The sequence below is a fragment of the Accipiter gentilis genome, chromosome 29, assembly GCF_929443795.1.
Source record: "Accipiter gentilis chromosome 29, bAccGen1.1, whole genome shotgun sequence".
Taxonomy (NCBI): domain Eukaryota; kingdom Metazoa; phylum Chordata; class Aves; order Accipitriformes; family Accipitridae; genus Astur; species Astur gentilis.
In genome coordinates this window covers 17,235,479-17,259,295 of record NC_064908.1, presented here as the reverse complement: position 1 = coordinate 17,259,295, position 23,817 = coordinate 17,235,479, and the positions used below count along the sequence as shown (strand labels likewise).

General features: G+C 52.7%; 2 protein-coding genes across 2 annotated transcripts in view; one reads left to right on the top strand and one right to left on the bottom strand.

Moving 5' to 3' along the window:
* RXRA (retinoid X receptor alpha) overlaps positions 1-6,613 on the bottom strand; it is a 119,775-nt gene extending 113,162 nt beyond the window's left edge. The window contains exon 1 of the mRNA XM_049833049.1: positions 6,458-6,613. Within this exon, the coding sequence (XP_049689006.1) occupies positions 6,458-6,485 (28 nt within the window). The 5' untranslated portion in view covers positions 6,486-6,613. The remainder of the gene's footprint in view (positions 1-6,457) is intronic.
* The window catches only part of VAV2 (vav guanine nucleotide exchange factor 2), a 462,631-nt gene that overhangs the window by 134,539 nt on the left and 304,275 nt on the right, over positions 1-23,817 (top strand). The gene's annotated exons all lie outside the window — the stretch shown is intronic.

Here is a 23,817-nt window from a genome sequence, read left to right as displayed (position 1 = left end):
AAAACAACTATTTCGGGTGTTTCTCCCTTGCCTTCTGGTTTGGAAGCACCTGGCTTACACACAAAGCCCCATCTGCAAAGCTTTTCTTTGCTCCCAGGCCAAAAAGCAGCTTGGGGTGGGTTTTTTTTAGCTACCAAGAGCTGGGACCCTCCAAAGCCCACGGGAGCCCTACGGAGCTCAGATCCCAGACGGATCTGCTCTGCGGGGCTGGAAGCCGCCGTCCCAGCCGAGGTTTCACAACCGCCCCACGCCCTCGCTCCGGGCCCCGTTCCCAGCTTTGCCAGCGCTCAGACGCACCCGTGTGCCTCAGTTTCCCACCCTGTATCCGTCTCATCTGGGCAGACTATTGAGTTTCAAGGCAAGATCCATCCCCTCCTGATGTGCAGAGGCAGGAGCTGGCACAAACAGGGCTGCGATCAGAATTACAGCCCCAAGGTGCAACCTTGAAACTTTTATTGTCGATCACAATAAAAGAAAAGGGGGGGGGGGGGGGGAGAACCACCAACCATTTTATGCTTACGAGTGGTCTGTTTGAACAGGATTATTTTTTAACTCCATGTTAAACAAAATTTCAAAGGAGAGGAGCTGCGTTTGGGCTTAATTTGAACCCTTTCTTCCCTTTCTTGCAAGGGAATTGTTCCCTGTTTATCTCAGAAAACACTCTCCATTTTGAAATGCTCTGTCTTCTCTAAATAAAAAGTCAGGTTGTTTCCCTGACTTTGCTTTGCTTTTGCTAAGCAAAATGTTGTCAGAAAAGGCAAGTTCTCACAGCCACTTTCCATCTCAACAATAGAGCATTTTCCCAGGCTAAATTGCTTCTGTCTGAAAATCTTCTAGCAGTTTGAGCTGGCTGGCATGTGTGGGGATCCTTCTGTAGGGTTTTTTAAATCCTTATTTGCAATATTATTTCGTCTGCTTTGCGCTGCCTTGATGTTCGAGCAGCCTTTGGAGAGACACAACCACTCCTCCCTCCTCCTCTGTCCTCCCTCCAGGCACACGCTTTCCTTTGAGGAGGAGGAGAGGGGAGAAATAAAATAAAAGACAAGCAAAGAGGAAAATGTCAGAAAGCTGCTTTTTGTGTGCGTGTCAAACGTTCAAAGTTATTCCAGAGTCTAGTCTTTAAATGTAATAAAATACAGCAACTCCTGACAAAATCAATTAAAATAAAACCACCCAGGCTGCCTCCCCTATTGCTTTGTAGCTATACTGACTTCGAGAGCCCACCTGGGCCTTTTAGGAAGCAATTATGGAACTGCCAGGTTGGATCCCGCTGCCGAGCATCCCTTCGCACCGCCGGCCCGAGGGAGGAGAGACCCAGTCCCTCCACCTGCGAACGGAGGCGATGATGGGGAGACGGGCTGGGGACCGGAGCCAGGGAACACCATTAATTAGAGCCCAATTAGGTTACCGAGCTCCCGGGGAAGGTCCCTGCAATACCCAGCACTTCGCCAGCAGTGATTTGAGGTGTCCCCGGCTTTGGTTATCACCGACAGCCCGGCCTGGCAGAGAAAAACCCGGCTGGGGGGGGTGGGGGGGCCAGGGACCCCCTTGGCATCCCCACTCCATCACCACCACCCCGGGTTAAGCCCCTTGCCAAGGGCCGCCACCTCGTGCTGTCTCACCGCTTCCCGCAGCGGGGTTGCGGGATATTTATAGCAAGAATGATTCGGTGACTTCAGGCAGCCAAAAGCCTCGGGGGAATACCCTGCTCGCGCACGGTCCCCCCCGAAAAGAGACGGGATGCTCGTAGGAATGAGCACCCTGTGCTAGAGGCAGGACCAAAGAACATCCCAAAGCCCAAGCCCCTGCCCCACGGCGCCCACAGCTCCGCTGTTTGTTTGTTTTCTTAACCATCCTGCAAAAAAAAAAAAATACAAAAATAAAAAATTCAGCCGGGTAGCAGGGCTCTGGCATATGGGAATCCACCCCTGCTCCCAGAAAACAATACTCCAACAAAAAGGTTTTTAACCCATTTCTTAATAAATATTTATTTTCGCCTTCGAGATGTGGGTGGGACGAAGCCAGGGTGTATTTTCCAGTGAAATGTTTTGATTCCCCCCTTGATTTTTTTTTTTTTCAACAGGAGCAGAACGCCAATAATAATATTTGCAATGAATAACTAAAATTCTGTGGCTTTCTCCCCCACTCTCTTTTAAATAAATAAAATGCCCTAAATACGAGAAACACAAACGCTCTCTCCAACACAGCAGGACGGTGTGGAGTAAACTCAGGGACCCTCAGAGGATTTATTTAACTGTCACAGCCCAGATCCTGAAAAAGGCAAAAATTCCTTCCCAGCTTGTTTTGCATATGTCAACTGGGAGAGGTCGAGCCCTACGCTATGCTTCAGCAAGAGAGACCAGGACGTGACTATACTTTATCTCTCGCTCCTACGAGGCCCCTCTCCGGTACGGCACCGGCGGCCCCACGGAGCCGTCCAGCATCTTCCAGATGTGGGGCAGAGGAGTCCTCCTTCCTCGCAGGGATGCTCAGACAAGCCGTGAGACTTTCCGCATCTTTCAGAATTTTTCCTCCCTGTGGATTTTCCTATCGGCTGTAAATTTTTGAAGCTGTAAGAAGCAGAACTGAGGACCGCGCTAAGGTTTCAATCCAGACACGGGCTCCCACAAATCTCTTTCGGGTTTTGCACGGCACCCGGGCTCATCCCGGCCACGTGCCCGCTGGCAAGGCCAGGGGGATGCGGGATGAAGATGCCTCGTGGATGCTGACGCTCCCACGCTCTCTTCCACCCGAAGCAGCCCCCACCTTCCAGGTTGCTCCCCCCCTAACCGAACACGGCGGGGTTGTTTTGCTGTTTTCCTCGGAGGCGTTCCCGCTCCGGCCTCGCCAGGACCGTGCACGGCCGCTTCTCACCCCACATCCTGAGCAGCCGCGGCCGGCCCTGGCACGGCCGTGCGGGTGGGAAGAAACACTCGCAGAGGTTGCAACCCGGCGAACTGACCTCCGGGAGGGAAGCACCAACCTCGGACACCCGTTAACTGTTTCTTCCCTCCATGAGGCTGAGCCTCGAGGGACGGCTCCCCGAGCTCACCATCCCCCTTTGGCTCCCCAAGGAGTCGACGCCTTCTTAGGGGAACGGGCAAAGAAGAAAACGAAGCGATAAAAGGATCGCAGCGGTCAGAGCCTTGGGAACAAGCGCCAAGTTCCTTGGTTTGCACGTCTGGCCCCCGTGCAAAGCCTGACCTCGGTACGTGCGCCCCACCAGGAGACGGGCATCCCCCCAGCCTCGCGAGCACTTGCGCGACGGCTTTTTTTTCTTGATTTTCCTCCTCCTGGAGATGGCAAAGCACCACCCTCCCACGCAGAGGAGCAAAAGCAAGACAGCCCTGATCATTCGAAACCCAGTAAAGGGAGATCTGTACCCCCAGACGGCTTCTAAGGCGGCACCTGCCGGAGCCCGTGGTGTTTATGAACCTCACGCCGGGCTGCGGTGGTACCCGCGCCACGCGGGAAAGCCGCACGCAGGCAGGGACGGGGCAGGGGCGGGCAGCCCCGCTGCCCACGGACCCTGCCATCAGGCTGCAGGTTGTCCTGGGAGCGGGAGAGCAGATGGAGGGCCACAGCATCCAGCCTGGGAGATGCCCAGGGACGTGCCGTCCTTGCGGGGAGCCTCTGCCTGGCATCTGCCAGCAACCTCCGAGACGAGCAGGAAAATGAGATACTACTATTAAAAGTGCCCAGCGCTGGCCACGCTTCCACCCATGACATCAGCGGGGTTATCTGAGTCTAACCACAGGCAGGACTCGGCCAGGAACCTCCTCCAGGTTATCCTTTTTAGGCCAAACTGAGCTGAGATTTTGATGGGGCCACACAGCAACAGAGCCTGCTTTTGGCCCCCAGTTGCTCCTGTTCTCCAGCTCAGGCCTGTACTGGTGTGCAGGGAAACAAACTCCACAAGCTTGGCTATTTAATTTTTTTTTTCCCCCCTCGGCTCGCAAATGCCAGCTCCCAACCACGACATGGGACGGGGTTGGCGAAACACCCTGGCACTCCGCAAAGTCGGGACCTGGCGGGTTTTGGACCAGCCCACCCCTAAAAAGCACCAATGGCCCCACCAGCTCCGCTCTGGTTTCACTGGGAAGGTCTCTGCTGGCACTCCTCGAGGCTCCCCTCGCTCTTACAAACTGCTCACACGCTTTCAGGCTCTGCCTGCCCTCCCATCCTCAGAGCAGGACCGAGATCTGCCCCTCCAAAACCTGCAGAACCCCCTGACCTTTACAACCCAAACTCATTTTTCCAGCCATCGGTGACGCAAGGCCAGCGGTTAAAGTTTAGGAGTCGCTTCTGCAGCGGCACAACACGCAGCAGACACTGACCCAGACCACGCACCCTAAACGGCTCCCGCAGGCAGCTCAATTTTTCTCCTAAGCCAGCGATGCGAAGTTATAACCCCCACCCAGCACCGCTGTCCTGGGGTGTCCGCCTTGGTTTTCCTCTGGATGTTCCCCGTGGGCTGCCCAGCGGGTCGCAAAGACCCACCCTCTCCCCACCGTCCACACGCATTTATAAATGAGCAGATAAATCAGTTGTTTTTCATTTGCACCACTGTGAAAATCCTTACCCGAGCCAGCAGCAAGGTGACACACGCTCCCCCTCTCCTCCCCCGTCAAAGTCAACATGACTAATAACACAACGTATTATTTAGCATCTACAGCGTAACAGCAGAGCTCTGGTCTGAAAAGAAAATGCGAGCATACGCATAGGGGCCTGATCCTGCCCGTAGCAAGAGAGGTTTGGACCGTCTTCCACGAGAGCATCGGAGGAAACGTGGATCTCGCAAAAGCCGCCCCGAAGATTAAACCCCTTTTGCGTGGCGAGGCGCTTTCTGCTTCGACGGGTGCGTTCGCGAGGATCCCCGACACCTGCACGCGATGGACCCGAAAGGAATCGGTTTGGCTTTGGAAGCAGGACCCGCTCCTGGGGCGGGGGGGGGGGGACACTACAGGTGAGATGCTTTTCCCCTGAGCAGCAACTCTGGGAAAACCAACCCAGCAGCATTTCCCACCTCACAGCCGAATCAACGAGGGGCACTGTGAAACCGTGATTTGGGGGGGGGGGGGGGGGGGGAAGTAGATGCCAGCTGAGGATCTGCCAGGGTCTCCCTGCCAAAGCCCCCAGCCCCCAGCAGTCCTGGAAACCCCCCCGGGGGGGCTGGGCTAGCTGCGGACCTGGTGATGGTGTTTATATTTCTACCGCTCTTCGAAAGGAACAACTAAAATTGCAATTCTTAAACACACAAACAAACAAACAAACAAAAAAAACACCATTAAAAAATAAAGAAAGAAACAAAACGCAACTACCACAGGCCAGCAGAGGTTGAGCACAGATTTAAAGCCCAGGGAAGCCAGAGTAGATGATCTCGCTGGCCACGGGCTTGCTCGGCCAGAGGCTTGTAGCCCACGCGCCACCGCGCCGAGCGGTGACAGAGATGGCAGGATTCGTCCCTCTTCCCCCTCGCCTGGACTTGGCGCCGGGTTACTTCGCCAAAACTTTTCTTCCCCCCACCCTGAACACTGAGCTCTGCAATATCACTTCTCCTGAAACCGAGACGCGAGGAGGCATTCGCCCTTACAAGCTAGGACTTGACTCAGTCACCCAAAGGATGGCAAACTCCAGCTGGGAATAGGTTTTAAAATGTAACTAAAAAGAAGAGGGGGGAGGAAAAAAAAAAAAAAAAAAAAAAAAAGAAAAAAGAAAAAGAGGGTCCCAAGCTTCTGGGAGCTGCCAGACAGGGACGATGCGAGCGGAGGGGCCAGTGTGGGCGCAGCACGGGGGTCCCCGCGGGTGCTCTGCCTCCCCCTGCCCAGCTGGGGAGGGAGAAAAGGGAGGAAAGAAATAAAATTAAAAAAAAAAAAAATTTTAAAAAAAGAAACGGAGAGAGGAAAGCAAGAGGGGGGAAGCTGAGGCTGCGAGCTGCCAAACCCTCCTGCAGAACTAGCCCCGGGCGGGGAGGGGGCTCTCCCGGCCGAGCCCGGGTACTCGCTGCCCCGTTTGAAAATACCGCTGGCCCGGTTCGGTTCGGTTCGGTTCGGTTCGGCTCAGCTCAGCTCCCCGCCCGGGGCCCGCCGCCCGCCCCCCCCCCCCCCCCCCCCACCCGGCTGCGCCTCAAAGGAGAAGGAAAAAAAAAAAAAAAAAAGACCCAAACAAAAAATAATAACTAAACCAAGGCGGCCGGAGCTGGGGGGCCACGGGGTGAGGCCGTCCCGGCACTTTCCCCGGAGCTGACAGCGAGTCTCCCCGCGGGGCTGCCGGCCCCCCCCCGGGGAAGGGGCGCAGCGCATCCCCCGCCCGCTGCCTCCCCGGTGCGGACGGTGGAAGGGGAAGCGGCCGGGGGGGGCAGGTTAGGAGCTGATTTGATTTTCTTTAACCACCACCACCCACCACCCCCCCTCGCCCCGCCGTAGGAATGGAGAATCTTTTTCGGAACAAAACTCACCCAGTGGCAGGAAGTGTTTGGTGTCCATAGCTGGTGCTTAACTCATGCCAAGGGGCTTGGGGACGATCGGCGGCGAAAAACACACACACAGACACAGGGCGCGCAGAGGGGAGGAGAGCGAAATCAAAGCGAAAGGGGGGAGAGGGAGGAGGGGGGGAAGAGGGAGGAGGGGGAGGAAGGGAGGGGGAAAAAAAAAAAAAGGGGGAGAAAAAAAAAAAAAGCCCAAGGGGCGGAGGAGGAGGAGGAGGAGGAGGAGGCGGGGAAGGCTGCAGCCCCGCACCGGCGGCCCCGCGCAGCGCCGGGCGCGCAGACGAGGCCGCGGAGTTGTTGCAAAAACTCCCAACAATGTAACTCCGCCGCTCGGCTCCGCTGGGCGCGATCGAGCTCCGCGCCGGGGCCCCGCGCAGGGGGGAGCGAGAGCCGCGACCGCCCCGCAGCGCCCGCCCCGCCGCGCAGCGCCGCCCCGCGCCCGGCCCCGCCGGGGTCGGGGGAAAGAAGAACAATAATTTCTTTTTTTTTTTTTTTTTTTTTTTAAAGTGATGGGGAGAGGGGAGGAGGAGAAAACTTCAAATTGGGGGGGGGGGGAGGGGGAAGAGAATTGGGGGAAAAAAAGAAAAATGAAAAGAAAAGAAAATTGGGGGGAAAAAAGAAAATTGGGGGGGAAAGGAAATTGAAAAAAAGGAAAATGAAAAAAAAAAGGAAAAGAAAAAAAAGAGAAATGAAAAAAAGAAAAAGAAAAAAGAAAACAAAAAAACTGAAAAAAAAAGAAAACAAAAAAACTGAAAAAGGAAAACTGAAAAAAAGAAATCTGAAAAAAAAAGAAAACTGAAAAAAAACTGAAAAAAGAAAACTGAAAAAAAAGAAAACAAAAAAAACCTGAAAAGACCTGGAAAAAATTTAAAAAAAAATTAAAAAGGAAAAATGAAAAAAAGAAAACTGAAAAAAAAACCTGAAAGAAAGAAAACTGAAAAAAAATTAAAAAGAAAATTAAAAAAGAAAATTAAAAAAGAAAATTTCGAAAGAAAATTTAAAAAGAAAATTAAGAAAGAAAATTAAGAAAATTAAGAAAAGAAAATTAAAAAAAGGAAAATTTTAAAAAAATGGGGTGCGGAGCGCTGCGGTGGGAGCCTCGGGAAGGAGGGTGGCTCTTCGAGTGATGCTGAGCAATCTCAGCCGTCCCCAGGCTTCGGGCAGCCAGCGAGACCCTCAGCCCCGTTCCCTGTCACCGGGGCGTGTCGCGCGGCGGCCGGCCTTCAAAGCGCGATTTATTTCATTTCCCATAAACGAGGCCCAACAAATAACTCTCTGTGCGTGTGCGGTTCGTCTGCAAACTCTCACCTCCTCGGCACCGCGGGTACCACCCCGCCGGCATCGCTGGCTGCTTCCCAGAGCAGCGGGGGCCCTGGCCCCCACCCTCCCCGGCATGCCTCCGGGTTTAATAAACGATACTCAGCCCCGTAAGAATGCGTATTAGCGACTTGATGGACCAAAGCGACTCCGCTATGCGCGAAGCATATTAAACATCATATCGACCCTCGCTCTTGAGGGCCATAACGCGCATAACAAACAGGCTCGGTCCGCGGCGGCAGCTGCTGACGCGCGGTGGGGAAGGAAGCCCGAAATGACACCAGGGACGAGTGCCGGGGTTTTTCTGCCGGCACAGGTAGCTCCCAGCTCTCCCGCAGCAAGTGGGGTTGGGGGAAATCGGGAGGGCGCCCATCACCGTCCCGCTCTCCGACGCGCACCCACGGGCGCGCTGCCGCCGCCAACCGTCGTCTCGCCGGGTGGCAGATCCGGCCGTGAAGCGCTTCCGAGCCTCTTATCTGCCGTGATTTATTCTTTAATTGGCAAAGCGTCTCATGTTGTAAATATTAGCAATCTAGCACCTCCTCCTATAAAAAAATGAAGCCTCTTATCTTTCATTGCCACATCCCTATCACCCGCGTGCACTTATCGGTCTATCTCATACCTGTCACCGTGGCGTCTGCAGCCACGCAGGAGAGGCCCTGATACCCGATTTCTCCTACGGCTCTTGCCTGCTCTGCTGCGCGTCCCTACCAGGGCACAGACCCTGCCTCTCCTGGACAGACCCACACGCCGGCGGTTAAACGAGGGGGACGCAGCCGGCAACCCCGCGGGATCGTGACGCGGACCAGCTGGGGACCCCTGCCTCCTCCCCGGGGAGATGCGTTGCCATTTATCGGCTTTAATTACAACGAGAAGAAGCAAAACACCAAGAGGACCCATCTTGCGTCAGGCAAGCGGCTGCAAACTGACACTCGCGCGGAGCCGCAGAAGTTAAAACAAAATAAAACGTCTTGGATCCTTTTTATCCTCTGCTCCTGTAATTTCAGCATGTCCAAACAGATTTTGGTGTGTGTTTATAACTGGTAACTTCATTTGCTCCCGGGCTGGGACCTTAAATGCCAAGTTTCATCTCCAAGTCAGTTTTTATGGCTGACTTACATTAACTCCTGGGAGAAAAGGGAAAAAAGGAAATACATAAGGATATAAAAAAGAAAGTTGGGCATCGTTAGACAAAGCAGGTCCAAGGAGTGGGTTGGCGGGGCAAAAAAATCACAGATCTCATGGACACCTGCGTATAGCAAACAGGTAGAAATCGGTTTCCTGACGCACAAACTAAAGCTCATCGTCGTGTCTGATAAGGGAAAACACAGCTGGGGGCAACGCTCCTCCGTGCCTCGCCGGGGCAGACCCAGGCTCTCACTCAAATGCCGTTTGAGTCTCCGGTGCCGTAACGGCCTAAGACGAGTTGTGGGCCCTTATGGCTTTGAGGATGTCCACGGTGATCAGAGCGCTGCCAGGCGGTGTAAATGGCTTACCCCGCCACCGAGCGCAGGTGGGAATCTGGCCCCAAACCTCAGGATCCCAAAGCACACTTAGCTTGATGGCTGCAGCAGATAGCAGGGTTATTAGACCCATGGCTGAAAATCCACCTTTGTAGACTCTTAACACATGAAATTACCATAACTAGGACATTTCACGCTCCTCTCCCATCAAGCTGTTTAGAGCAAATTAAATTTCTCCCTAACCAGCCTGTAACAGTTCGTGTTAGATGTGGATCTAAATGTTAATTGCAGTGACAATAACAGGTCTGATCCTGCAGTCCTTATTTGGGTAAAACCTCCCACAGAAGCCAAAGGAATTTTGCCCCAGAGAAGACAGCTGGATGCAGGCCCACATTTCCAGTCTCTTGAAGATGCCAGAAGGTAGCAAGGATATTTCTGTGATGTTACAAGCCTTCTTCTCTTTCCCTTCTCCCCCCACCCCCCCCGCCACGTCCCCCCAATTCTTTAATGCACTATTAATTTAATAAGCTCTACCAGGCTGCCTAATGCTGTGCTCGACTTCAGCTTTGCACTTCCTAGCTAAGGACTTACATTAGCATGGGGGGTGATGGGAGGATGTGAAGATAATTTTTGCAGGTCATTGGCTTGTACATCTGCTTGACGCAGGGACGCTTGAAGGTCCTACACTGTCTGGGAGATCTCTCTTGTGAAATTCCGAGCGGCTCTTGCTCTCCCTACCCTTGGGTAATGCAAAAACCCTTTAGCCTGGGATCCTAAAGAAGGCAGGCCTATGCGACAGGATAATTTGGGGTCCGCCTGTCCTCATCCAAACAGCTTTCAGTCCCATCGCTCAATTCCAGCTGAATTCGACAGGGGCAGATACTATGTTCATTCACGTGTAAAAGTCAAGTAGGCAAAGGCTTCTCCCTCCATCCCCACGCTCCCACTTTGTTGCCGCCACGCGTGCTCAAGACATTTGGGGCGAAGGGATTTCGGTGCGTGTGGGCATCGGCAGGAGGTAGGCACTGAGCTGCTCTGGGGAGCTGAGACCTGAGACTGCATTCAGAACTGGGCGCTTGGGCCCAGTAAGGGGATTTGGAAACCACGGCTTTTATTATTTTTTCTAAGTGATTCCAGCTTATCTTGTCCATAACCCAGAATTATCTGATGGGACAAAACCAAAACCTGCTGTGCTTCCCCTACTGTTTCATGCCCTCCTGCACAGTTAGAAAAACACATCTATTTCCCTCCCTGGCTGCCTTTTATTACAGATTAAAGAAAGAATAAATACAAAGTCTGAGTGAGAAAGAACAGGAGAAGCTCCCGGGCCATGTCCGGGCTCTGTCTCCCGCAGCACAGCGAGGGGCAAGGCTGCGATGGGTGGCCGGGGCTACCCTGATGTAGGGACAACGGTGCCTGCAGCCACCGGCCTGGGGCTCAGGGCCACAGAAGTCCCTCCCTGAGAAGGTAATGCGCGATTCCAGCGATCTGGTTGCGTACATGAGCTGAAAACCCAACGCAGCCAAGGAAAGACGCCTTCCACTCGCGCACGCTTTGTGGGACTTTCCCAGGCTTGTCCTCAACTCCAGCAACCCGCTCCACCCAAAGTCACGGCAGGTTCCAAGACCTTGAACCCGTTGGATGCCATAGGACCAGGGTCTGTATTATCCGTCTCCCCCAGGAGACTTACAGACTGCTGAAACATCCACGCGCTGTAGAACTTTCTGCCTGGGGTATCCGGACTGTAGGTCTTTGGGACAGGACCTACCTCTTGTCCTCAGGGGCAAGAGGAGCTCACGTCTTGCTTTTCTTCCCGGTTTCAGCCAGGCTCCCTTGCAGCTAACAGAGGCACGGCCAGGTTTGTAGGGGGTGACCGGTCAGAGGCCACGGCATCACACAGGGACCCCGGAGTCTGGCAGCAGAGGTAGTCCCCAGGCACGTGCCCAGTTGGCAGACTCTTGCCGGGACCTCTCAGCATCCATCAGAGACTTCAGAACCATCCTTGCAAACCCAAACAGCTGCAGGGGGTGGGTCCCCGCTCCTCAGGGAGGCACTACACGCACAAACCAGCAAAAACTCTGAAGGACAAGACGTTTCTCTAAGTGCTGGAGATTCAAGCTGCTTTGTTTTTTCCCCAGCAGCATTTAAACAGGCTGATGATGTTTGTTTATGAAGTGAAATGCACATGATTTATTTGATCTGCTGGAGAGCCACATTCCCACGCCAAGAACAGGCAGAGACACTGCATTCTCCCCTCTTTTGGAGACTGCTCAGATAAAATAATGTATTGCACGCTCAGAAGTACTGTGCTGCACTTTCAGCTGCTTCAGAACTGGACATTAAATGCTTATTAGAGACCTCCTAACTTCCAAGCCATAAAGTTGCATTTGTTCTTGTCTGTCTCCGCATATGGAGTGAGTCTTAATATAATTGTGTTCAAGCAGTTAAAACAGGTTTGGGGAAGAGGTCTCGGGGCACCTGAGTGCTTGTCTGGATCTAGCTTGAATAATCCTAGGGGAGGTTTCTTCCTCTCTTGTGCTTTGCTGGTGGATTGGGTTTAGCATGTCTCACCTGGTTTGCAGGGACAGTGGTTTAATTAACTGCTTTGCAAAAAGATTCTGTAAATGGAAAGTCTAGTTCTTCCTTTTTTAACACCTGGAGATCTCTTTTTTTTTTTCATCTCATCACCCAGACCAGGGCTTGACTTCCAAGGAAGCCAGCAAAGAAAGCATTGACGGATGGAAGATGAAATGCAGTGCACGAACTATGAGATTTACAGCTCTTTGGGGAAAGCACATGGAAAGCACCACCCATCCAACAAGTGGGACATGAGCCAAATCCTCACCTGGGGTGAACCAGCAGCACACTGACCAAGTCAGTGCCCAGGCAGCAGCTGAAGCTCATCCTACACTGCCGTAAGGGGCTTGTGCCTCAGCTGCTGCTGATCAGCCTCCTGGCAGAGAAGCCCCCTGATTTACACCAGGGCTTGAGGATGTGACCCAGTCACTTAACAGAGCCTTTGCTGCTAGCCTTCTCCTAGTCCCTGCATACAAAACACTTTGCAAATGAAGTGTGAAGATAATATGCTTTATCATAGGCATTTATTACCGATGATTGTTGTATAAATCTCCCTCCATTCACATACATATACATAAGGTGTATATAAATATGCAGTATCCAGCAGTACCCAGAGCCTTTTTGACGATGTCAATGTAGCCCCCATAAAGATAGTGGGAAATGATTCATAATATTTATATGACAGACATGATATGAACTGTAATAGCCTGTTGGGATCGAGAATATCCATAGGTCTCTGTCAGCCGCAAATGTGATTTAAATATTATATATGTGGCAACTGTAGCATTAGTAATATGATAGCTGTTATTGATAGTGGTCATAAAATGCAGTAGTTTTGCACTGAAGAATGTGAAAAATAATCTAGTGGTTTTCCTAATGGTCTTCCCAGCAATGCACTGAAAGGAAGTGTACTTTCAATGCCTCCTTTTTTCACTGCCTCCTCCTCTCCTCCCCCCACCCCAAATTACCATCAAGTTCTATCGGATTACTGCCAGAGCCATATTTTACTCCGCTGATGTCAGGTTGTGGCATCTCATCCTCCCGCGTCTGTCTGGGAGGCTGGGGAGGGCGAGGGGTCCCTGCAGAGCCCAGGGGCTGTCGGCGAGGCCGCTCGGAGGTTTTATGTGCTCGGAGGGTCCTGCTGTCGGTGTTTTCTCCCACTATACAGAGCAGGAGGGCAAGGAACAGCGGGAAAAAGGCTCGAAGGAGAAGCTGGCGCCACGCTGGGTGCGATGGCGAGCTGTTTATCCAGCAGACTGGGCGAGACTGGTCCCTCCTCTGCAATGGCAAGGGGCCTCAGCAGGCATAAAGCAGCGCAGCCCTATAAAACCAATACAGCTACACTGATTTATACTTGTTAGGCTTCCCAAGTGGGGCTCCGGCACCCAGAAGCGGGAATTGGGGCACCTAGATCCTCTTCCATCCACTGGCCTTCTGTGCCCAAAGCCTGCCCCAGCCAGGGGTCTGCTGAAGGACTGCAGCATCACTCGCTTCCCTGTGCTACTTCACATCAGGGGGAAGATGGCTGGAAAGAAATACATCTTCAACCTTCCATGTGCACCAGCAAGGGCCTACCTGGGCTAGAGCACGGAAAAGCTGGGAGAGCTGTGAGTGATACCACTGACACCCAAGTTATTTGCTATTTGACCATCACACGCCCCCACAAAAGGCTGGTGGCTTCACACAGCAGCAAAAGGCTCCTTAGGGCACAGCACAGAGGCTGGTCGGAGCCGAGGGACCCTCATCTGAGCAAAGACAACATCCTTTCATCTCTACCAAAGAAGCAAAGGACCCTTTCCCTCCTCTGCCTGCCTTCACCTCCTCCTGTCTCTGTCCCAACTTTTTCCAAGAGCAAATGAGAGGGGAAAAACACTCCAATCCACCATAAATCAGTGGCTGCCACAGTCGTTAATTACAACAGCCCCTGTTCTTCCTCCACGAGTAGAACCAAGCGAGGACGAGATTTCCCTTGGTGGAGTGCCCAGCTCAGCAGGATCCCTCGGACACAGCAGTCCTGGTCTCCCTCAGCAGGGTCTGCAGGATGATTCAGGAGCACAGATCACACCCAGCACCGATACCCAGTGTCAATCCAGCATCACCACCCTGCAAGCAGGGGAGCCGCTTTTAATGGCAGCTGCTAACAGGGCTCAGGTGTTGCATAAAGAGCTCAGGAGTTCGCTCCTGATGCTGTGCCTGCTTGTGTCAAGGGGAAGGGAGCAGCCTCAGAGGTGGGTATCAAGATGCTAGTTACATCCTCTCACATCACAGAGAATAAATCAAGGAAATGATATATGCTCCGAACAAACGAGACCGCAGGGCAAAGCATTGATCAGCTCCCTCGTGTGTAGCCTTAAAAAATAAATTAATTAGAGTTACGTTAGTGGGTCTTTGCAGAGGAGCCCACTTGTGCTCTCATCGCTGGCTCTGATAAGGGCCCTCCTTGCTCTGTGTGCTAACGAGGGGGAAAGGCCGTGCTGCAGGCTGCCCTGTCACACCGCTGTCTTAAGGGATTTCATTCCCCAGGATTACATTTTAATATTTTAAAGCAAACAGGACATACACATTTCAATTTAATCCAAAGCACCAGGCTCTCGGTGGACAGATCTGGGCCTGAGGAAGCGAGAAGCAGTTTGTGCACAAACGGGCAAAAGAAACCGGAGCAAGGAGGGGGTGCAGACTGATTTTCCCCCGAAAAGTAGAGGGGAACGGGGGCTGCAGCCTGCCGTCTCTGCGAACACCACAGCCACATGTCCTGGCCTCCTCTCCTGGCTGATCTCCTCCCGTGCATTTGTAACTGACAGTGCAGCACATTTTTTAAAAGAAAGCAAAAGTGTATTTGAAAGTCTAGGTGTAATTTAATGACAGTTTTCTACATCATTTGCATTGCAAGGGACCTGATCTTGCTCTTCCTCACCCCAGCCTGAGCCAGGCATTGCTCCAGGGAAAACCATGGGCCTATTTCTGCTGTCGTTTACGGGAACATAAATCAGGAATTTACTCAGTTGAAATAAGTGGAACTGCACCAGTGTAAAACCAGTGTGAGATCAGAGTTACAGTGCTATAAAAGCAGTGTGAGATTAGAATCAGCCTCAGTATATTACGGAGATGGTTTGAGGAAAGCCTAGGGAAATTAGTAATATTGAAATTGGAAAAAAGGAAAAAAAAAAAAAAGGCATGTGATTTCCTGATGATTTGGAAAATCAAATCCTCAAGGCCAGCACTCATATTCCTTCCTCCCGCTGAGATGCCTGTACTGGTGAGCACTTCTGCCAGAATGGCCTTTCTCTATTATTTCTCTTCTGGCTGAAGCAGCTGTGAGATGCTCTGTATGAAGATGCCGTATAAAAATAAATTGAATTGAATTAGGGAAACAACTGAAGTCATTTCTTCTCTGTCCTCACATTAATCCATTTAGGTTGATTCTTTGGGTGCTCCAAAGGGGATTTGCATTACTATCCTGTCAGCATCCACAGTCCCTTCCTCTCCTCTTAAACGAGCCTCGGCACCTCCTAATTTGATGTCTTTTTATTATTCTCCCCCCTCTGCCTGCCCCTGCATGGAGACTTCAAGGAGATTTTTACGGGGCAATTGGCTTCCCTGGCAGGTTGGATTAAGCCACGATTTGCTCCCAATTGCAATGAGCGACAACGTTTTAATGAGATTTTTTTGGGACGTGAATTAAGGGAAGGGAAAACAAATACCGTCTTGCAAATGAAATAATGATGCATAAGGCCTGAAATATAATGAGAAGCATATCAGTGGCAATTTGAGTTGTTAATGGAGCCTGTGCATTGATATGCGGTGGCAAGCACGCTCAGAGGCAGTCAAAGCAATTCTGGCGTCATGGACCCGGCGGAGGCTGGGACAACATCCCCATCCAGTGCAGATTTCTACTGCCCTAAAATTATACGTTGTGTTTCCAAGAGGATGAATTCCAGAAAGTCCCAGGGCCCGAGCTGTAAGTAGGTCAGGCTAGATGCTCATCGCCACGGTCTCATATGGCCTTGCAGTCTCCGTGCCCTGCGGTGAGGATGCAGAGCAAGCAGTAAATAGCACAGGGCCGGGGGACAAAGGCTCCATCCCCCTGCCAGGCTCAGCGGAGGGGACCTGACGTGGAAACGGCTGCAGAGACGTGGTGCAGAGATGCCCCAGGGCTCCTTCCCGTGGTGTCCCAGATACTGATGGACTCCTCATCCCAGTGAGGGACGTTTTGGGGGCTGCTCTGGTCCATCCCTGCTTCCATTCCCGCTGAGTCTGTCGAAGTACACTCACGTATTCCCACAAGCAAGCAAGGGAGCTGCCTTTGAAAATCTTCCCTGCATTATCCCAGGAAAATCAGCGTCACTGCCACAAGGCGTAAGTAATTCACCCCTTGATGATGGCAATGAGCCCTGCTCGTCTCGGCTTGGGGACAGCACTGCAGCACCAGCTGCGCTTCACATCAGCCGAAGGGAGAGGCTGAAGGCTCTGCTGATGTTTTTCCTCTTCTGTGTTGGTGAAAAAACAGAATTTGTCATGAAAAGGTGGGAAACCCCAGAGTCTGGAATCGTCTCTGAGGCAGGAGGTCCTGTCCTGCCTGGCTCGGCATAAGGGATTGAACTTGGCTCTCTCCCGCTGCCCTGACCACTGCGCTGGGCAATTCCCCTTCTCCTCCTCCTCCTCCTCCAGAGCCCAGGAAGGTTTCTCTGCTAAAGCTTCGATTTCAGCTGACTGGAATTTCCCCGCAGAAAAGAAACTCCACCAGAAAAATTCCCGCTTGGCTCCGTTGCACACGGAAAAGGTGCAGACACAGGGGGTTGCGGTTGCACGGCCCGTGAGATGGCCGGGAATGCTGTGAGCAGGTCCAGCACGAGCCCCGGCTACCACAACTGGCTCTCATCCTGCCTGCACGGCCCTGGTCCTGTAACGCTCCCTGAAGGTGCTGCATTTTGCTTGGGAAAAACGATGCCCGGCCCCTTCGCAGCGCTCGTGCCTCCCTCTCTCAGCACCGGGGTTTCCAGGATGCGGCCCGGGTTTCGGATCACCAGCTGCTGACACTGCACGTTTCAACAAGAGAAACACATTGCACGGATTTCCAGTGTAAATCATGAGACAATCCAACATAAACATTTCGAAAGAGATGGCAGAAGGGGGATGAAGAGAAGCATTTGGGGGGGGGGAGGCGGGGGGGAGCAGATCCTGCTGCCATTTACGCGATGGGAAATCGGACGTCACTTCCCAGCCTGAAGTGACCTTGGCTGATTCCCCCAGATTTACTCGGCTTTTGCAGCAGCGTCACCGAGAGCAGGATCCGACCTCTGAGGTCTTGCTTAGCGAGCAAGGTTGGAATTTCAAGAGAGTCTTTTCCTGAAATGTCTTGAAATCTTTTGGTTTCCTCCCCCAGCCCCCTGTGCTGACCCCAGGTCCCAGGGGACCCGCGGGGGCTCGTACCCCCCCCCGGCACAGCTCTGTTCCGCAAACACTATAGATTCAAGCTCAGGCTCAGGCTCCGAGCATTTGGCACTGAAATGTCACAGCCACGGGCCGATGAGCGAGGCAGGTAACATCTTCCCTTGGTTCCTTGGGAACATCTGGTTTTGATGCTGCTCGAAGCAGTTTTCGATCCCGCTGTTGTGCGCGCCACAGAAACGCAGTTTCTGGTTCACCGTGCTTTAGGAAATATTATCATCCTAAAGAAATTACCAAAAAAAACCCAAAACACCATAGGTAACACCACGCGTAGAGGGTCCTGCCTGCCTGGTGATACAGGAGTCCGCTACGTAGAGGACCCAAATCAGCAACCACCGAGGGAGATCTGCTCAAGGCAGGAGAAATTGGCCTGTCCTTGCTTCTGCTGCTGAAGTTTTGCAGTTGTGACAGAGAACATGGTAAGGCAACGACCAGGATAGTTTTATTTCCCTTGACCGCTTTTTCTCAAGGATCAATAGTTCCAGGGGTTTTTGCCAGACGAACCCTGGTCAAGTGTATCTTGGCTTTAAATGGATCGCTCAAGGTTGAGGACTGGCTCGTGCTCAGCGTCTCAGCAGGCAGTGAATTTGAAGCTGGTTTAGATGTGGTTCTAGGCTTTGTGCAGCTCCCAAGTGGTTTTGATTTAAAAACTTAGTTTTGGCATTGACAGTACGTGATCATTCCCCAGTGCAGCCTAAATACCTTTGCTGCCTGGAAAGCGAGACTCAACGGGGTACCGGTCCCGGGGGTACCAGTCCCGGGGGTACCAGTCCCAGGGGTACCAGTCCCCGGCTGCCGTGTGTGCCCCGCTCCGGGCAGGGATCCATCCTCCAACGCTGGCGGACCTGCTGCCTTCGACCGGAGCCAAGCGCGGTCCTGCCACACCAGGCTGCTGGCCACATTGCCCTCTCGAATAATACCTGGGTCTGCACCTACTGCTCAGTTTTATCCTGCATTTTGGTGGTATGCCAAGTTTCTCCATCAAGTGCCACAACTTCAGCAGGGAGATGGCAGGAACCATCCAAGCCTGGGAAAAAAAAACGGGAAGAAAGTTGGGAAAACTCCCCCAAGTGCAGAACAAGCCCCACGTGGACCATGGGCTGTCCTGGCCCCTGCCCCTGCCCCGCTGCCCGCTCGGCTGCCCGCGCAGGCAGCCCTGCCAGACCTCCCACCGGGGGTAATTGGCAGAGCTCAGTAGCACCTAATTACACCAGCTGGGTACCTGGCCCGTTAACGCCGCGGTCACAAAGCGAACGGCTGTTCGTTTAACCCCGGTTAGTTTTCAGGCCTGATGAGGCTTTTTAATAACCCGCCGATGAGCGTGCGGCCGCCCGTTTTACGTGGCCGAGCCGGGGTAATCGGAGATGCTGGGTTTGCTGCGGAAGCGAAATGCAAAATAAAATATTATTACAAATAATAGTAGTGTTTGTGAGCTGCACTACGTAAGAGATCGGTGTTGAGATTGTTGCTTCATTACAGAGCTCTCTCCTGCTAAATCTTTCCTGATATTAAAGCTGGCTCGATAGGGTCCTGATCCCTGGTTGAAACATCAATATTACTAATAAATAGAAATAACAAGTGAGGTAAAGGGCCAGACCAGCATGGCCTGCTTTATGAATTAATGTAGTGAAAACTGGCCGTTTTCCTACAGCCTTTATATACTACAGGCGCACATACAAACTTCATACGCATTTATTGGACATCGGTGCACTGAAATAAAGCTGGAGCGATGCTGTAACCTAATTACCGACTTGCTACGGTGTGCCAGGGAACAAGTAGGGAAGGCCCATTGCATACACCCCTGTGGCTTTCAGAAACGCTCGCTATTTCTCTCACCGGGCAGATGAAATCATCTCTTCCAGCCAGGCTTTTTCTCGGCACGGATCCCCTCCCAGCCCCAGAGCCAAGAGCGGAGCAGGCGACTGCAAGGTGTTTCTGCGGGAGCCGGAGCTCCTCGTTTGCAGGGATTTTAGCTGGAGTTTGCAGTGCCCTGCGCGATGCCTGGGTGTTACGGCAGGGACGTGTTTGGTTGGGAGCCGGGGCATGGGGGGGGATGACTGTCAACAGGAGATAGGCAATCTGACCCCTCTCGTCCCGAGCGTGAGCATATTCTCCCCCCATACAAGTGCATGTGCTTGTGGCTATATATATCTGTGTATCTCTCTCTATATATACACATACATACATATGTGGAGAGGGAGATGATGTGCATTTCTCTGTTCCTCTGTAACTCTGCCCTGTGATTTTTGCATCCTGGGTGATTATTATCGGGAGGTGTGAAGCAGACGTGACTGTGCTTTGCTATGCGATATGATACTATCGGCACAGTAATGTTATATCCCGGCACGGCGGGCCGGATCCGGCTCCCGGGAACACCGACCTGCCAGACACGCTGCCAGCGATGCCGCACCAGCTTTACACCACCATATCAGCAAGCCGGGTCCGGCCCTTCCTCCCAGACAGAGACACCGCGTTGTGTCCATAATTTATAAGCTATTCAAAATTTATCGCCGAGAACAAACTCTGACTACAGAAGGGTTTTAAATCCTTGTTAAGTATTACAGTGGAAATAACCGTGCTAACACAGTGCTGGCGGGCGGCGGGGATGGGGCAGCATCTTCCCTGCCCACCCGCCGGCTGAGCCTGCCCCCGTGCCCCCCCGACACCGGATCCAATAGAGCTCATATTATTTTTTTCTCCTCTTTTTTGTTTTTCCTTTTTTTCTCCCTTTTTCCCTTTGTGTTCCCCCTCCTTTGCTGCCGTTTCTCCAGCCACAGGAGCCCCCGGGTCAGGGGTAGGTCGGGGGCTGGTTTTGCCTCCCCCTTCCCTGGGGGGGGACCCTTGGCTTTGCCACGGGGGGCCCAGCCCGCGCCAGCGATGGGCTGACAGAGCCATACAACAGCTTGTCACCCCGCCGGTGACGAATCGGCCTCGGCTGACAAGAACGGATGGAAGTGCTTCCCAGGCTGATACGGGGGGCAAGAGCGGGACCGGATCGGGACCCCAGGGAGGGGGGGGCTCGGGAGAGGTGCCGGAGGTGGCATCGGGGGACAACGGCGAGGTGGGACTCAGGTGGCCGAGCCGGGGCAGCCCTCTGCCGGGGCCGGCATTTGGGGTCTGGGCTGGGGCAAATTTAATAAGTCTTACGGCGGCCTCCTCCCAGAGCTTGGCTTAATGGGATGCCAGAGACGACAGGGTTGCCTCGATCTGCTCATTCCCTGGGCCTGGGGAACCATCCATCTTGCTCTAACCCTATTTTAAAAAAATATAAAAGGAAAGAAAAGGAGGGGGTGGGGGAGAAAGAAAAATGATAAATCTGTTCAGGGCTTTTGTTTGCCTGCGATTCCTGTAAAGGACAAAAAAATGAAATAAAAGCCAGGCCCATTTTTTCCCTGCTTGGTGTTGCCATGGGATAGAAAGCCCCCCGTTCTCAAGAGTGCAGTGCCTTTGGGGAGGGGAAAAAAAACCCCAAACCCACCCTCATTAACGTTATGAGTTGCATCTGTTCCCTAGGTCTGGGACACTTCCAGCCCGCCAGCTCTCCGTTGCCTGCCTCCCCCACCCCCGCACATTCCCATTGCTAATTTATTTGGATATCCATGCTCTCAGAAATCAAAGGGGAGATCCGCTTTCCCCGCTCAGGCTCCAAGACAATGACTACCATGCTGAGAGCATCCCAGCTCAGAGAGCATCCCGGCTCTCGGCTGGGTGCGGGAGGCAGAGGGCAGCGGCTGGAGCAGGATCCGGGAGCGGGATGCCTGCGTATCCCTCTGGAAAACAGAAATAATATTCCTGGGTCACTGCTGCAAGAGGCAGGAGAGGGAATTCCCACTTGGACAACATCGTGGGCGGGAGAGGTTTGGAGCAGCATCGCAGGTTATGATCTTCCATGCCTTCTTCTGCCGGGACCTCTGACCTGCCAGGCTCCAGCCTTTAAGAAACCAAATGAACAAACCTCCCTTTTCTGCTCCTGCTCAGCTCCCTGGCTCTTTCTGTGCTCAGGGAATGCATGTGATACGGACCCAGTGCTATTTACCACATCCAGGAGGGTGGGGAGGCGTAAAAAAAGATCTTTGTTGTAACACACTGTACGTACAGTAGAGCAGAGGCTTTCTAGGACTTTGCAGAATGAGGGAATTTGCTTGATATTTCCAATTGCATGTGATAAGGAACATGCATGCAATTACCCTTATCGGACCTGCAAGGTAAAATACAGCAGACGGCGCAGGGCTGGGAGCCATAAAGCAAAGAGCTTTACAGTGAGAGACAATACAGCCAGAACCAGTGCACGGAGAGGAGGATTTTCTTACCCGGCCGTGGCTCCTATCTACCCGGCTCTCATTTCCAGGCTATTTATAAGTGAAGTGCTGGGCGAAGGCTGGTTGTTGTGTGCACCGAGCCCCCCCAGCACTGTGTGCCTGTCTTCCCACACCCCACTGCTAAAATGCACCCGGTTCTCCGGAGATTCGGCTCCGAGAGCAGAGCGGAGCGGCAGCCCTGACCATCCAGGTCCGCATCTGTAGGAGGGATAAGTCCGAAGTGAGTTTCGGTGGGTGCACGGAGTGACACCGGGCTGCGGCGAGAGAGGAAGGAGGAAAAGTGGTGATTTCAGCTGCCGTAAAACAGAGGTTTGGTGCCTGCAGTGCTAACGGCACACGTGAGCCGGGCACTAAAATATGGCTGTCCTGGCGCAGGAGGCTCCAAGCTGGTGCGTGTCCCGAATGGGATGAGTGGCAGGGCTGTGCCAAAACATGCCACGTTAAGTCATGCCATGCCATGCCTTGCCAAGCCGTGCCATGCCGTCCCACCCCGGCTGGGGACACACTCATGAGTCCCGGGCCAGCGGCACGGCTCGTCACAGGCTCACAACCAGGCAGAGGCATCCGTGAGGTGCTCGTGGTGCTGGTCGAAGGCTGGCATCGTCAGAAGGAAACGTGGCAGTTGTGCCTGCAAGGCGAGGAGAGAAGCATGCACAAAAGCCGGCTCTGCACACTCTGGGTATCATTGGATAACACCGTGGCTTGCAGGTATCGGTTTGCTGGATTATGTGTAAAAGGCTTCACAGTCTTTATTATAAACACTATAAATAGGTTTGTGGTTCTTCTTTGAGTTTAAGAACAAAAGGCTGTTTCATTATCATTAAACTTGCGTTTGAGTTGCTCTGTGATGGGGTGTCTGGCTTTTTATTGCAAGCCAGGGCTTTCAAAAGCTCCTTAAATGTTAATGTCACCTTTAAAACAACAGTGGCGAGGCCTTTGATCAACAGAGCCGGTCACTTCTTGTAGCTGAAGTAAGAACCAGCAACTGACTGATCTTGAGATTTTAATATTTCCCCCTTCCCCCTGCTGACCCCTGGCACGAGGAAAGAAGCTGGGCTTTGATCAGACCTGATTTTTTAGCCATTTCAAGGACCTCCTGCTTAAAGGAGATGTTCAGCACTGAGTTTCCATGGCTCGATGTGACGGAGGAGAGCAGTGCACGGCCGGTCTTCCAAGAGTGACCCGACCACGCTGTCCCTGCCGGGCTTTGGGGACAGGAGAGGGACCCTTCTCCAGCCCTGCTGCCACGGACCTGCGGGATTCCCCAGGAGATGTGGTTTGGGGCCACCAGCAGCACCCGCTTTTCTTTGCTGCAGACGCATCCCTGCAATTTAGAGGCTTGGGGGGGAATAGGGCCACCTCAAATTCTTTCCCTTCTCATGGCACCAGCATTGCCCTCCACCAAAAACTCACAGCGAGACCACACGCCCGCTGTCCCTCATCCATCCGCTGCCCCTGTCCCCGTCTCCTCCACGCTCAGATGCCGGCCGCCCCACGCACACGGCCACCGCGTTTGCTGCTGCTGAGCTGGCCAGGCTGGGGACAGGGTCACACACATCTCTCCGTGAGCAGGCAGGAGCGTAACGCCGGAGGAAAGCACATTTCAGGTTCGATTAATGCCATCCACGGCAGAGGCGGCTGCGCTGGTGCTGGTCTGGGTACAAGGATATGTTTGCAGAGATAAGTGTGAGTGTAACCTGATGACACAAGTTGCCTGCTTCCAAATGTCAGGCAAAGTTCACGCAACCCATGTGAAACGAGTTAAAATTTAACAGAAATCTGCAAAGTGTTGTGTGGTAATTGAATCCATGATGTGGATGGGAAGCATGTTCAGACACATCCCAAATTTGCCTAAACAATAGTATTCTTCTTGAAAAAAGGTCGATTTAAAGGAGGCTGCTGCTGCTAAATATGTGTGCGCCCCCTCCTTCCCCTTCTGCAAGGAGAAAGCTCTGTCTGAAAACTTCTGAGTCATTCTGCATCGGTTTTGATGTGTCAAAATTGGTTTAAAAAATCACAGCTGAAGCAGCAGTAAGGAGAGCTCAGCTCAGGCACACGCAGATGAATGCAAAGTGCTGCAGAGCTGAACCGCATTGGGCTCCGCATCGAGAACAAGAGTCGTTTAAGCTATACCCGTGCATTAAGAACGAAAAAGGCTTTTTGGCTTCTTGACACTGTGATGTGGCTTTGTGTTGTTTTTCTCTTT